At 42.2% G+C, this 15,584-nt stretch overlaps 2 protein-coding genes across 4 annotated transcripts in view; one reads left to right on the forward strand and one right to left on the reverse strand.

The window, feature by feature from the left end:
• Positions 1-15,584, forward strand: part of DOCK2 (dedicator of cytokinesis 2) — a 475,105-nt gene that overhangs the window by 260,031 nt on the left and 199,490 nt on the right. The window lies entirely within an intron of this gene.
• The window catches only part of INSYN2B (inhibitory synaptic factor family member 2B), a 120,901-nt gene continuing 106,057 nt past the window's right edge, over positions 741-15,584 (reverse strand). For both annotated transcript variants that reach the window (XM_032403692.1, XM_032403693.1), the window contains one exon: positions 741-7,777. In XM_032403692.1, the coding sequence (XP_032259583.1) occupies positions 7,591-7,777 (187 nt within the window). In that variant the 3' untranslated portion in view covers positions 741-7,590. The remainder of the gene's footprint in view (positions 7,778-15,584) is intronic.

Raw genomic sequence — 15,584 nt, forward strand, 5'->3', positions numbered from 1 at the left:
CACCTCAGACTTACAGAGTTGGACACATTACTTAGATCCCTCCAAGCCTCAATTATTCTCCTGGATAATGGGGGTAATTGTAAGCTACCTTGAAACAAATCAGTGAATGGAAGGAAAGCACTTAATAACATCCCATTTTAACTTCAAGAAACTAGAGCCTTTATTATCCTAATTAGTAGTAATATGGATAATATTCATTTATTTTCCCCAAATGGAGATTATTCCCCATGATAGATAGGTATTGGAACAATGTCCTAGGTAGAGGGAACAACAGGGCTAAGTCACTGATATGCAACAGCCTCTGACTTTTTAGGAAGGTGGCAAGGAGACGGGCACAGGGGGAAGTAGAGTAGTGGGAAGTTGGCAATGCCTACTAGGTTGGAGTCAGATTGTAAGGACCCTTGTTTGCTGTGGGAGGAATGTTATGTTCTAGGATGGTGGCGGGGTGCTATTAGAGATATAGAAGCCAGGGAATGGCAGATGTGTGTCTTAGGGAGATCCCCAGGCAGCCAGGAGGGGGCTAGATCTGACAATCTAGCTGGACAATTGTAAGAGAGAGTAGTCCTTGAAAGCCAGTGCAGTCCAGGGGTCTGCATGGAACAGACAAGGGCTCATGATGGCAAAGTCATTCATTTCAGTTAAACAAGGACCTCCTGTATTTAAGACTTTACAAGGTGAGGAAAGCAGTTCTTACTCTCAGAACACCACATATAATGGGGTAAGAAACAAGGGGAGAATTAGAAATAACTATAATTTAAGACAAATAATCATCCCAAGAGAATAACAAGGACAGCATTAAGAGGGTCAAAAGCGGGGAGGGGGGTGGTGCTGGGGCGTGACATCCAGGTGCGTGAATCAGAAAAGGCTGCGTGCTTATTGTCAGAACCCTTCCCCCCCTCACTGGACCATAATAAGCTATACGAGGCAAGGGTTGCATCTGTGATTTTCTTGACCAGCACAGAGAAGGGAATCAATAACTGTTGGAAAAAGGTGATTATGGACTGGGGTTCATCTGAGAAGTTTCCCTGGTGCTGGTGGATGTGATCGTAGAGTGGAAGGAGAGATCTGTTTCAGGAAATCCGGTCTGGTCAGTGGTAAGTTTGTTGCATGGCTTTGAATTTGCTCCCTTTGATCCCTAACTACAGAAAGCGTATTGTTTTCCATCTTGTAACAAACAAGCAAACAAAAAACAATGACAACGTCTCATGATGTCCCCTCTTCTCCATCACCCATGTGAGATTTCTGCATGTGGGACTGGATTCAGTCAGGCTTGGGGTACTTGGTGTAAGAGTTACGTGAACCACTCTCGATTTCAACAGTTAAAATGATTCAGCCCGTTTGGCTCAGGAGAAAGAAGCCTTTTCTGTCAGCATAACCAGGGTATCACAATATCGCATGAGCTACCTGGGAAACCAAGTCCAAGCACCAATGGGAGGTCATTGTGTTTAGCTGATGATTTAAAAAAATGCATATTGAGATTTTGCCAGGAGAAAAAAAAATACTGGTTTAATTTGAGTGAATTTTAATATAATATAGTTATGGATTCCGAGAATTGGTGAGGCCATTCATGATAATAAACCTTTTATTTGCTTTGGAACAAATAATCCTTTGGTGTGATGTTTATTGTCTTCTCATTTTAGTTGTAGTTTAAGCCAAGGCAAAATGCTCTGTCCAACGTGCTTCTTCAGTTAGACAGACCCTGTCTCCTTTAAATTGCATTTTGTATAAAATGGACTAGGTCACATGTAATAAATTTTGGCATTTTAATGGAAACATTATAGAGAAAACAGTTAACAATCTGCTTTAATTTCAAAACTAATTTTCTCTTTCATACAGTAAGGCAGTATTTTGGTAAAATGTGCAAAATGCATTGGGATTTAATTATGATGGCAATTTGTTCTGAAACAAGGTTAAGCCGGACTGTCAATATTCAGAATAAAGGTGTTAGGGGGTTGGCAGTGAGGGCAGGATGAGAGTGGCTTGATGTTCCTGGGTTCTGAGTGCCACGTGGACCACAGTAGAATTACAAGCCCTGGGCACTTACTTGCTAGTCAGTAGAAGGATGAATGTTTCTGGGGGAAAGACAGAGCCTATCCACTCCAGTGGGACCATCCCCATATGAGAACTGATAGACAAGGAAAAAAACTGGGAATGATTTTTTTTTCATGTCTGTCCACTGCATCCAATTCATTCATTAATTTATTGCTGCAACAGATATTTCAGTTCCATTGTGCTAAGTGCTAGAGATACAAAGGTAAGCAAAAATAAGCAGGATTCCTGCCTTAAGAAGATTATAGGCTATGAGAGAGAAACACAGTCATCAAGGAATGACACAAATGTATGTACAAGGACAACTGTGTCAAGAACTTTGATGGAGGGATCCCTGGTGCCAGGTGAGTGTACAGGAGGGGTATTTCATGTGATCTAGGGCAGTGGTGGTAGTAGTCTTAAAAAACCTTACCTGGGAGGCCCCAGCAGAGCTGGAAACAGGGCAGGGAGGATGACATAGTGTGGATTATTCCAGGCAGAAGGAAAAGTTTACATAGACCCTTAAGGATGTATTAGCATAATGGGTCCAAGGAAGCCAAGGTGACTCAATGTGACTGCAGAGCAGGCAGGGAAAGTGCCTGAGATGGGCGCTTCCATGGGAGAGGCAGGTGGGCCCTTTTGGGTTTGTAGTGACAGATCTGGTCTTACTTTCTAAATTTTTTATCAGGAAGCCAAAGTGTGACGGGTCAGATCTAAATTTTGCAGTGATTGCTTTTGCTTGCAATGTGGAGAATGTGCTGGAAGGGAAAGGGAGTACACTTGTGGAGGCCAGCTAAGAGGAGGGGTTTGGAACAGGATGACAGTATTGGAGGAGAGGCGTGCTTATCTTGGCACCTGGCTTAGTCTGGCAGTGAGAAAACCAAGCTCTAGGTTTACTTTTCATGGAATGAGGGTCCTGTAGGAGACAGGCCAAAATCATATATTTGGGAAACCTCCGGAGTAGTGGTGATAGATGTGACCAATAGGAATTCAATCTGTTAGTTGGTTGAAAGACGGGGATGAAGTTGAGATGAAACCCAAAAGGGCTTATGAGCATTAATTTGTCAAACATAGTTTACACCAAATACAGTGTTGGTTGGGTGTGGATATGTCCCACAGCTTTTTTTATTGCAAGCCATACTTTATGAGCATAATGATCATTAAAAAATCTATGTTTCTTGGGACTTAAAAAAAAGAAATATGTTTTTGGTATATAGCAAGTTGCCTTGAGCAGGTTGAAATGAAAGCCTTTTAAGCAAAGGCCATATTGAGGCCTCTGCTCAGCTAATGAGGCAGTTGAACCTGCCAGTCAGAATGGGTCTCAAATTTAGTGTCAGTGATTCCTGGGACTGCCCTGGGTCATGGTGTCCAGTAGACTTCCCATATTACTCCCACCACTACATTGGTCCAGCATGACTTCCCTGAGCTAGTGCTGTGAGCCCTCAGACAACACATGTAGCCTTACTTGACTGCCTCATGCTTAAAATGGCAGGCACCCAGGTCTTGCAGTGTCTTTCATCTCAAGGATACTTGATTCCACACCTCAAAGACACTTGATTCACCTCAAGATACTTGACAAGGATCTTTCATTTCTTAGAGTTCTATGCTGTGCTTGATATGCCTGCATGTTCTTCTGGATCACTGAGGACTTTGTCAGGGAACATTCACCGTCATGGTTTCTGGTCTTAATAAGAGTTCATTCCTTATCAACACCATTTTTTTGCCCTGAGAAAATCTTAAGCTTGTTTCTGAAAACCCACTGCAGCTCCATGAAGGCATCTTGCAACTTCTCTCCCAATTTACTTCAATCAGCAAATGAATGAATATACAATTATTGAGCACCTGTTGTGTGCTCTACATTGTGCTCAGGATTTTCATTCACTTAAGTGTCAGACACCCTTGTAAGGCAAAGGTTATGTTCAGTATTATAGGAAAAGGAGTCAGAGGCTCACAGAGGTTAACTTTCCCAAAGCCACCTAGCAAAAAGAAGGTGGCAGACTTTTGTCAAACCCAAGACTTCTGATTCTATGCCCAAGACTCCTCCCACCTTAAATTGGTAAACAAGCTGGCTTTAGTTGGCTCATGGACAATGAAGGAAAAAAAATTGAATCACATGATGGGAAAGTTGTTTTCTTTTCATTTCCCTCTCAAACATCCCGATTAGTCAAGTAGAAAATGTGTTTGGTGTTAAAGTAGCTTTAGCATGTGTTGAATATTTGCTAATCTCCCTTTTTAACAAAGAGAGCTGGTCTCAGGCTTAACACCGTCAACACTCAAATCTTAGCAAGAATTTAATAAAATTATTTTGATTTTATCTTCTATTTTTGGAACAGCATATTGGTTTCCTTATGGTGGTGATATAAAGCTATCTTTTAAGGAAGAAAATTACAGGAAAAATAAAAAAATGTTGAATAAATTATATTGTATGGGCACAATAATGATAAAAAATCAGGAAAGTATATCCATCTGAATGGAGCTAGGAACTATTCCATTGATTTAAACTGCCTCCTTTGCTCCCAGGACACGTAGGGCTTCATGTGATAATTGAGGCACTAAGTTCTAAATGTGTTCATTGTTGATTTGTTTTCCTGGGAAACATACAGAAGCGATTATAATGAAAACTATCCTTGTCACTAGAACCATTGAGTCATTTTTCTTATGTTTAAATTTTATAACCCAAATCAACCCAAACTAGGAATGGAGTCTTAAACCTAGGAAAAATATGTAAGTTTATTGCAAAAGATTATATCCCATTTAAAACAGTTTAGAAATTTACAAAACCTTACGTTGGTACATAGTCTTTAAGAAGGTGCTCTATAGATGAGCTGGTATGAAGTTCCAAGTATAGTGAGTACGTATTTTTTTTAACTACAGAGAAAGCAGCTACATAAACTCCTGCAACTGAAGTTGATGTATTGGTCTTTTTCCCTTCAATTTTATAAAAGTAATTTTTGTTAAATTAATATCTCTCATAAAACCATATAACCTCAAGTACAGCATTTCTGTAGAATATCATAGTAGATGTTACATAATATTTTACAAAGAAGTGATTTCACATGGTAGGTGAGTAGAGGTTTGGCATATGGATCTGTGTGTTGTTTGAAACATAGAGATGATCATTTTTGTTCAGCAGGATGTTGTTTACTGAACCCATTTCCCTCCTATTTAAAGTGTTCAATATTCAGAAGAGACCCCCTTCCCGATTTCAGGTTGGTGGCCTGAGCAGTGCTGTGTTGTGCTTTGGTATAGAATTATCATAGCCTCATTTGTTGTTGTGTTGTTGTTGTTGTTGTTGTTGTTTTCGAAATGTCAACATTTTCCAACTCCAATTTCATTTAATTCAGTTGAGGATTTATCTCAGGTTCCCAACTCAGTGTTGTAAGTGTATGACAAGGTGAGCTTCATTATCCAAGAGGTGGATTATTCTTTTTGTGTGAGTTACCTCAGATACCTCTTCATCATTCCAGGCTAACTCTGGCAAGTGATCCTGCTCAGCTCTGGGTCATTCTGCATTCTGCTCATTTTGATGTTGGAATGTGCACAGAGCTTATAAAGTAGGTAGAGTAGGTATTTATATCTCCATTCAAGAGTGGAGACACAGGTCCTGAAAATTTAAGCAACTTGCCAAGGTTAGTGTAATAGACTGTTCTGTTGCCTGGGTCTCTTAATTCTAGGAACAGGATTATTTTCATTCTAGCATGCTACCCGAGAATATAAATTAATTTGAAAATTAGCATAAGCAAAGCAAATTAAGATGGAAGCTCTACTATGAGAAAAATTATATAAGAGATCCCAAATGATCTTGTCTTATTGGATTATCCTTTGTGCTGTTCTTTTCCACTGTTGGGGCCAACTGAGAGTTGATTGTGTGGATACAGAAAGATCTGTGGCTTTTAGCCAGTGGTAGCATATCTTATTGAAATGTGACTTCTTAAGTATGACAAGTGTATTTATCTTAATTCCAACTTAGTGTTATGTATTCCGGTCTCATTTTGTGGGTTTAAACATTACACTAGAAACAGAATGAGAACATCTTGAATGACATTCCAAGACTTAAATAGTACAAGCCGAGACTCTTTGCCAAATTTCCCTCTTGCTCCCACTGAAATAGCTTTGTGCACTGCAGCACGGTGACAGGGAAAGGTGAAGCTGTCGGAGTGGTTTGTTCAGTTAGTCTCAATTTGCAGTGGGGTACATACATCCCACGTGCACTCTGTAGACTCTAACTCAGACACCTGATCTTCAGCAAAGGGGATTATGAAATGCCTTCTTCACTGAATGCTTGTTGAGCTTTAGGATCCCTTTTCTAAGCATCATCAATGCAGCCACAGGCTGGTAGAGAATTCAATGCAAAGGATACAAGCCTTTCCAACCTACCCCTTAATCCCCAAGAGTATGTAGCAATTAATTCTATTACTTTAGTAGTTTGTTCAGCCATGCAAGTTTGACTGGACCCACATGTATGAGGGTCTTGCCAAAAGAATGAGTCAGACTTCAAAAGAATTCAGACTTTGGGAAGGAAAGGTCTTTAATACAAAAATGGAAAAAAATATATCCTTATCCCCAGTCCTGATGCTTCTTCAATCAGGTGACCATCACGTGGTCGTCACAAAGGGAGATTGTAAAGATTAGTATACCTTGGAACCTATCTACAAGGCTGTTGCTCGGATGAATGAACAAGAATCAGTGTTGTGTTTTATCTTAGTCTTATGTTACTGGTAAGATGAAATGGACAGACAGCTACTGGATCTCATGGTCTTAAATACTGCAGGGACATTAACTGTGGAATCTTAAAGTTCAAGCCGAAACCAGGTCCCACCCATTTGCCGACAGGTCTCAAGCCCCAGGCTGAGAACATGATGGTTTAAGGTAGGCCCTGCAGTAGTTACAACGGCAGGATAGCCATACCACCAAGTTCCTTATATCCTGCTGTAACCTCACTCTGCCAGACTGTAAATCTTACACAACATGAGATGACACATCCTTGATTTGGGATCTAAGGGCTAATTAAAAATAAAAATGACCCAACCCACCAGGTGATCTTGCATTTTTATGCCCTACCTACTTCTGTTGTGCTTCTATATGCCAATATCTTAGAAAACTGCCAGTTTATGTATCTAATTTTTTTCTGGGGTATCTGCTTATAATGCTCCTCTATCTTCCTGTTATTCACAATATTTTTTTTTCTTTTGGGATGATAAACCCAGGATGAGAAGGAAGTGTTTAGCATCATGGAGGTGTTGGAAAATGTGATAGGGTTTTGCTCATGGTGGGAACCTAGACTCTCAAACAAGGATGTGGCCTGGTCATGTGTGACAGCGAACTAGGCAAGTGGTGACTCTAGGGTCCATGAAGTCCTCAGCAAGCAGCGTCACTCATTCAGGTGAGATTAGTGGTCAGGTGTCCAGCAGCAGCTAAACCAGCCCTGAGTCTTTCCCATTTCACAAGTTGAATGGCTAACCACCTGGGGCCTGTGCTAAGAAGTAGAGAAGGCCTGAGGGCAGTGGTTTCCCCACCTTGGGGAGGTATCTGGGGAGGGCAAAGGGAATGGACCCAACAAGCTCAGATCCACCAGAAGCATTTCTTCTTCACTTTCTTGGTTTTCCTCCTTAAGTCCTGTTTCTCAGGGACTGGGGTTTCTGCTGGGGACTTTGGTGGGGGAAATGTCTCCTCCACTGGTTCTGCTTCCTCCAGACTCTGTAGAACTTCATGGAACCTGCCTTCCTGCTGCCGAAAATCATATTCTACACTGAAAAACAGAGAGGAGAAGGGAGGAAAGTAAATTCAAATCAGCACATACTGATTTAGCATCACCGAGTGTCCAACTGACATGGAGGAGCATAGGCTTTGAGATCAAGCCCCACATGCTTAGGTACCTACTGACCTTAGGAAGATTGTGTCAGCCCTCTCAACCTCCAGTTCCTCATGGATGAACTGGCACCTGAAATGCCTTCCTTTTGGGGATGCACTTAAGTCTAAATGAGACGTGTAATATGACAGCCTGATAGTAGGTGTTCAGTAAATATTGCTCCAATCTCTCTCACACATTTATTTAATGTTATTAATTGTTAATTCTTTTTATACATTTTGCATAAAACTGCCTCATTATAGAAGATTTAAATAATACAGATGAATATACAATAAAACTGACAACTCAGTTTCCTCATCAATAAAATGGACACAATAGCAGCGACAATCTCAAAAGCTTTCTTTGGAGTTAATACGTATATTAACCAAGTGAGAGAATACAAAGGAAGTACTTAGAGCAGTACCTGGCAGGTAGTAAGCCTTCCGTATTTGGTTGCTCCTATTAGTGTTGTTATTATTATCATCATTACCATTATTACCACTAATACATTATGTCTTGCTCTTTGCCTTGCTTCTCAATTGAACAATGTGGCTTGGAGAGCTTTCCATATACACTTACCTCATAGTATTCCTCCATGTAAACATATTTAAATACTTTCCTTTAATGGGCATTTCTTAATCTCCATTTTTTCTTTGCTATTTTATTTGTGTGTTTTGGAGTCATTAATGTACAGATTCCATTGTATTATCTGTAAGGTAAATATGATGCACTTGGGGACTGGGTGTTCTCAGAGGTTGAGAGAGTCAGAGGTCAGGAAGTATAGAAGCTCTGGCTTGTTCACAGTGGGTGCTCACAGTGGGTACTCACACTTCCCATGCCCTTGAGGGCTTGAGAATCAGGCCTGCAGGTGTGTCAGGGTTTGTCAGCTTGACTCATTAACTCTGACTCAGTTTTCCCAGAAGCTGGAGAGCCAGGCCAGAAAGAATGAATCCTGCAGATGCCCCCAAAGGCTGTGCATGGGTTCTCTCTGCCCTTAATTGTCCACTTTCCTCCCTAGGAGATTTACTTATGGAGGAGTTTTCACTGCCGAGATGATTATAAGAAGACTCTTAAACTCTTAGCTGTGTTTTCACCTGGTTTCATTCTAGGGCCTCAGATGGCCCAAGATGAGTAACCAGTGTAGGAGTGTGGAGAGTGGAGGAAATGCAGAGTTGCAGAAACCCAAGTTCTTTGCTTGGGTAAGGAGTGAAATGAAATGCTTTATATGGAAGACAAGACCCCTACATTGGTTTGTGATGCGACATGACGTTTCTATCCCTTTCTACCCAGCAAGGGATAAAAAGGAGCTATCATTAAATGGACACTTGTCCTTATCTACTATCCCCATGTCACCTCACAGAGACCCAGGATCAGAGTAAGTGCTGCTGGAAAGGCAAATCATGATTGTCACACATGACTAATGAAGCCCCCCAATGGGCATTCCAAGATGGAAGAAGCTAAAGAGTCAGAAGAGCCAGATAGCATGTTTTGTAGCCAGACCGATGGGGTGTCAATGCTGAGAGAGCATTGGGAAGATGTTTCTGTATTTTTGATAAGCTTCACCCAGATTTTCTTCTCCTTGGTGTCATCCTTTCTTTTTACATTCCTCCTTGGTCTCTTCTATAGGGACATACTCCTGGCTGGATCACTTATATAATGGCTGTGTTTTTCAAAGCAAAGTTCCACAACTGATTAGCTGTGAGTTTTTGGGGAAGTCATTTCTCATTTTTTTAAGCCTCAGTGTCCTCATCTGCAAAATGAGCATGGTACCTACTCATAGGATTTCAGTGAAGTTTAAAGGATATACATGTACAACACTCAGCTCAGAACAAGGCACCAAGTATTCAGCCAGTCATTCAACAAATATTTATTGAGTATCACCCATGTGCAAGACCCTATGGTAGGTGCTAGGGAAGGAATGGTAGACAGATAGATAGACATTATTTCTGGCCTCCTGGTACTGGTAGGCCAGTGGCTCTGCATCTTTGGTAAATGCCAGTCAACATCAAAAGCAATTAGGGACATTTTAGCCAAAGCCAAGGATTTGCCAGGTCACTGAACAGAGGCATCCACAAACTCAAACACTGAGGCTTTCACTTCCAGGATGCACTATCCAGTGCTGCACTCTTCTTTGTCTCTGGACATGGGGTGAATTTTTGTCTGTACAACCTGCACCTCACCCTCCGCAGTAGAAACTCAAGGAGATGGATTCAGAGGCTGGGTAAGAGTTGGTCTCCAACAACCTCTGCATTGCTTCAAGGAAAGCATTTAAAGCAGTAAGTTGCAAACTCTGATTCTTAGCCCCACTAGCACTAATTCACAGATAGGGGACATCCACATTCACAGTTCTGCTACCTCCTAAAATATTCCTAGCCTTCCCCCACAAGGCACAAAATTAACCTCTATCCTAGAGCACAATATAGAGCCCAAGAAAGTGGGTACCTCCTGCTCATTCTCAGAATTTCCTGTGCTTTCTGGTATAGGATAGTCCATCCATCTGTCCAATCAGCCAGATAGCCAGCCAACCATCCATTTATCCATCTATCCATCCATCCATCCATCCATCCATCCATCCATGCATACATCCAGCCTACCTACCTCTAGCCATCCAGCCAGCCGGCCAGCTGGCCAACCAGCCATTTATCCTGCCCTGGGCCTGACACTGTACTCAGTTGTAGGGACTAATAGTAAGATAGTAAGATGTGGATACTGCTCTCATGGATCTTACATCCCAGCATGTGAGATACATGATTAAGCTAATAAATTGCTTTACAAATTGCTTTGCATTTATCTCAGCTACCCCTACCTTCCAGCAGTTCATGCATAAACCTCTACCAAATTACATGAACATACACATAAACTGGCCTCCTTTTTTATATGTAACTTTTCTCTGACTTCACAATTCAAACAAAAAAATGACAACAACAACAAACCACTTGAGTTTGTTAAGATTCACAATAGTGTCCCAATACCAATTAGAAAAAAATAATGTTCTGGGGGATTCCAAAATATAGAACTGGCATACCTGGGGAGAGAAGAGCCAGGAAACGGAATGTTAACTCTGTCTCATCATCACAATTTAAAGTTCAGCCCAATATAGAGAATAGAACAGGGGCTCTCAAGGGGAACACTCCTGGGTTTGAACAGAGGATATACCACTTACTGGCTGGGTGACCTTGGGCAAGTTGCTACTCTTTCTGAGACTCAGTTGAGAGCAGGGATTATAAAGCTACCTCACTGGGTAGTTGTGCAGATGGGACACAATAACAGGTGAAATGTCCTCTTGTAGGATATGGTGTCTGCCCACCCCACTCTTCACTAAGTCTTTTGTCTTCCTATCTTAGGGACTGAATGCCTTACCTCCTCACTCATACCTTTAGCTCTTCAGTAGTTGTACACCTTGTCAGCAACATCACTCTTCACTCCTCCCCTCCATATACATTCAGGGAAGAATACACTCTTTATGTTTCTATGGAAACACCACAGGGTTCCATTATAATCATTAGGGCTTGGGAAGCTCCCCACCCCCCTCCTGCAACTGTCCCCACTGGTCTTGACAATTTAAAGGGGATTGAAAGTGACTTTCTTTTCAAGGACAGGCAAATAGCAGAGTATAGGGAAGCATGTACACTTTGGAAAGAAATTGATTAATGTTTTTTAGGCCAAAGCAATTTATTAACATAAAGGAAAATTGTCACTTTTCTTCTTATTCATCCATTTGACAAACTACTGTTTAGTTTGGAGGGGAGGAGAGGGAGTATATTTTGTTTTGGTAGCAGCTGCCTTATAAATAGGCAGGGGGCAGTGCCCTCTCTCATCTGTTTTCATTTTGAAAAAAAATTGGTAAGAATTCAAATAAATTCTTAGCAGAGGATTCTTTATAGATTCTGGGGAGTGACTGTCTGCCTTGGGCTTGGTATCAAGGTAGAACACCAGTAACTTTTCCAACCTCACCTCCACTTCTTATTTTCCTCTTAATCTCCCTACCCTGACACCCTTAACATTTTCTGCCACTCATATTCCATAGTCCAGAGGAGAGAGGTGTTGAGTGCTTAGCTTGTGCAGAGCTCTGCACACAACTTGGGGCAAATGGTGGTCAAGAAGTTGTTGCAGTATAGGCTTCAGGCCTGGAACCATTGAGATAGTCCAGAGGTTAGTCCTCTGTGAGGTTAGTCCTCTGAAGATGCATGGAATACCTAACACCTGATTCAGGGGTGCCCAATTCACTGGGGAGTCTTAGAGACCTTTCTGCCCAAGATGCCTGTGCATGGCACCACACTGCACTTAGAAAGTGAGCTGTGTGGAAAGCAGGAGTGGAAGAGAGCTTTCGGGTTTTCTTCTTGAGGGCACCTCACTAATCTAGCTGACAGATCAGTGTTTTAGCCATCATGCTAGGTGAAAAGTAGAGGATGTTTTTCTAGGTAATTGGAAGGAGCGAGAAGCCTAAGTCGTGGCTTGTCTGGAATAAGAAATAGAGAAGCAAAAAGTAGATAAATACATAAGTATATAAGCAAACAAAAGAGCCAGGTTCTAGATGCAATATCTTGGCTGGGCAAACTGAAGTTGGGTGAACCAGAAGGAGATAAAAGTTTATATAGGAACAAACAAACAGTAGAAACGTCTTACTTTTAGATAGCACTTTCGTATTGCAAACCTTTCAGATCTGTGTTTTTATTTTACCCGTACAATAGCCCAGGAAGATGGGAAGATTGTTATCCCCATTTAACTGACAAAGGGGTTGGCAAAGGGAAGTCACACCATGAGTTATGATCAGAATCTAAGCCTGGTTTCCTGACTCCCAGTCCTTTGTTTTTCCTAAAGAGAGATCAAACGCTTTATCCCAGGGCTTGGCTATTACGGGAGGTCTTATTCTAAGAAGAAAGAAAGAATGAGAGTACCTGCAGAGTGTTAGGTGAGGACATTTAAATGAATAATAATAACTCTAATGAGGAGGGGCGCCTGGGTGGCTCAGTTGTTAAGCGTCTGCCTTCAGCTCAGGTCATGATCCCAGGGCCCTGGGATCGAGCCCCGCATCACATCTCATCGGGCTCCCCGCTCGGTGGGAAGCCTGCTTCTCCCTCTCCCACTCCCCCTGCTTGTGTTCCCTCTCTCACTGTGTCTCTCTCTGTCAAATAAATAAATAAAATCTTAAAAAAAAAATAGCAGTAATGAGGAGAAGTAGGAAGGTGGGGAGAAAGAGGAAGTGGAGAGAGAGGAGGGGTGGCAGGAAGACAGGGAGAACTACCACTACTCTCATTTATGAAGTTTCATCTGAATTATGGACACTATACTACAAGTTCAGTAATTCTCGCATGTCTCATGTAATTCTCACAACCCCATGAGAAAGATATTAACTTCATTTTACACACGAGGAAACTGAGGCAAGGAGAGGTTAAATATTCTGTCAAGAGCACACACTAGTAAGAGACAGGGCCAGGATTTGTGCGCCTACACTGTCCAGCTCCAAAGCTTGTATACTAAGGTATACTGTGCTGAAAGGACCCAGTAGTCTCTAGCTGTGTGAGATCCTAGTTGCCAAATGTGTATGGGGGGTGGGTGGTGAGGTGGTGCTGATCAAGGCCTGGTGTACCCTAATGACCTCACAACCCTCTGTGAAACTAGACCAAACCCAGAGCTGGGCCGCATGGAGGGCACTTTATGACCCAGCTGACCAACCCACTTCATAATAGTGTTTCTAGCTTGCAGGGCAGTTCTGACCATGAGGCTGCATTCCCAGAGAAGATGGGCACCCCGTTAAGAGGAAGCTTACTCAAGGTCATATAGGGACCCAGCAATCTTGGGTCTGCTGTAGGCTGCTGAGGTCTGTGGTGGGCTCTTTGCACTTCCTTCTTAGCAGGTGAGTCTTGCTCTTGTATAAAGAGAAATGGGGACAAGCCACTGCCATAAACCATACACTGCAGGCAAGGTGGCTGAGACATTAATGATCCTCAGCATCTCCCTGAAGACAAAACATCTTCCAAACCCCTCTCCATCTTTTCATCATCTCTGTCAGAATGCTTCTGTGGCCCCTCTTGCCATAGAACCCAGGTGCACCACAGATTCATTGACCTCCTGCAACTTTCTTTTTTAAAGAATTAGCTGTAAGAATCAATGGAATTAACAAGGATAGTTTGGTTCCTCTCCACTTGGATAAATCACACCACTTTGGAAAGTGTCTCTGGGGAAGAATTACAGTCTGGGAAGGTAGGAGCTTTCGTTAGTTTATTCCCCCCCACCGCCCCCCCACCAGCCTGGAAGGGATTTTGTTCCTAATGCTTTCTTCTGATGACCAGTTTGCTCATTATTTATTGGGTATAATTTTAAGCTTCACAACTTTAGCCATTTTAAGTTGGCAAGTGTACCCCTCCTCCTAGGGCATCTGTCTGCTGACGAGTCCTCAGAGAATTGCAGGTTCCCTTCTTGATACATTAATAAGTAGGACCAAGCTGTAGAAATCTTCACTGCTGATCGCTGTCTATGAAAAACTCTGCCCTGCCTTCTGTAGCTCTGGGTCAAGAAGGTCTTGAGGTTCGGCCCTCAGAAATGGCAGGTCGTCTCAGAGAACCTTAACATGTACATTCACTGATTATGCAAGGTCAAAGGTCAGAGGTAGGCCCAGGAAAACCTGAAAGCAGGATCGGTTTGAGCTCTGGCTGCATTAAATCTTGGACGAGTTGTTCATGTAACCCCTCTGAGTCTCAGTTTCCTCATCTGTAGAGTGATACCAACAACCATACCCACATTTTAGGGTTTTTGGGAGTCCAAAATGAGATGATACATGTACAGTGTTTAGCAAAGTGCCTGGCACTGTGCCTGGTTCAACAAACAGTAATGATTGTTCCATTAACTTGATAGAGAAATAAAGATTGGGTCGTTCTGTGGTCAACTATGGCCTCTGTGCCAACAGCCATCCATTTGTTATTCCTGTGAAATTCTAAACTTGATTGATTTTATATTTATGGTATGTTTCAGCCTCTTTAGCTATTAATGCATTAAAATAGGTTTCATTTTTATTTCAGATAAATTGCTGATGCTATAAATCCTACTTTCTCCTTGCATTCTAGGGAGAAGAAGAAAGGGATAAAGCTACTGAAAGAAATGGGGGCTAGAAGCAAATGTCTTGGGGATCTACCTTTCGGGGCTCAGAGAAATTTCCACATGTACTCCAAACTCTGTGTCTGTTTCCTACAAAAGAGAGAGTTTGAGCCATGCTTGGTGGCAGTTGTTTGGGGGATGCTGGATGGTATTGCCATAATGTCCCTCTTCCAGCATTTGCAATAAACACTGCTCAGTCCATATTGAAATGTGGTGAGGGCTGCAAACGCCTCTGGGATTACTAGAACGAGCAGATATGCTGTGTAATTTATAATTATTTTTCACTGCGGACTTCATCACTGGCCAGAGGGAGGACTGTGGTTGGAAGGCGAAGCTCGCACAGTTCACCCAGCTCTACACTGGCAGAGCATCAGAAGCAGACAAAAAGAAAATACTAAATAATTTAAGTGGAAAGTGGGTTACTAAACCCACAGGCCTGGGTGCATATTGCATTTCTAGTAAAATAATGCCTTTTTCTCTAGTTAGGTAATAGCTTTAAGTGGCAGGCAAGGCCAGGACCCAGTGGTCAGAAAGCTTCACCACAGAAGGAAACTCAAGGGAGACACTCAGCACCTCTGAGTGTGTAACCCTAGGTGGCTCATGTTAGTCTCCA

Source organism: Phoca vitulina, unplaced genomic scaffold (assembly GCF_004348235.1).
Source record: "Phoca vitulina isolate PV1807 unplaced genomic scaffold, GSC_HSeal_1.0 scaffold6, whole genome shotgun sequence".
NCBI lineage: Eukaryota > Metazoa > Chordata > Mammalia > Carnivora > Phocidae > Phoca > Phoca vitulina.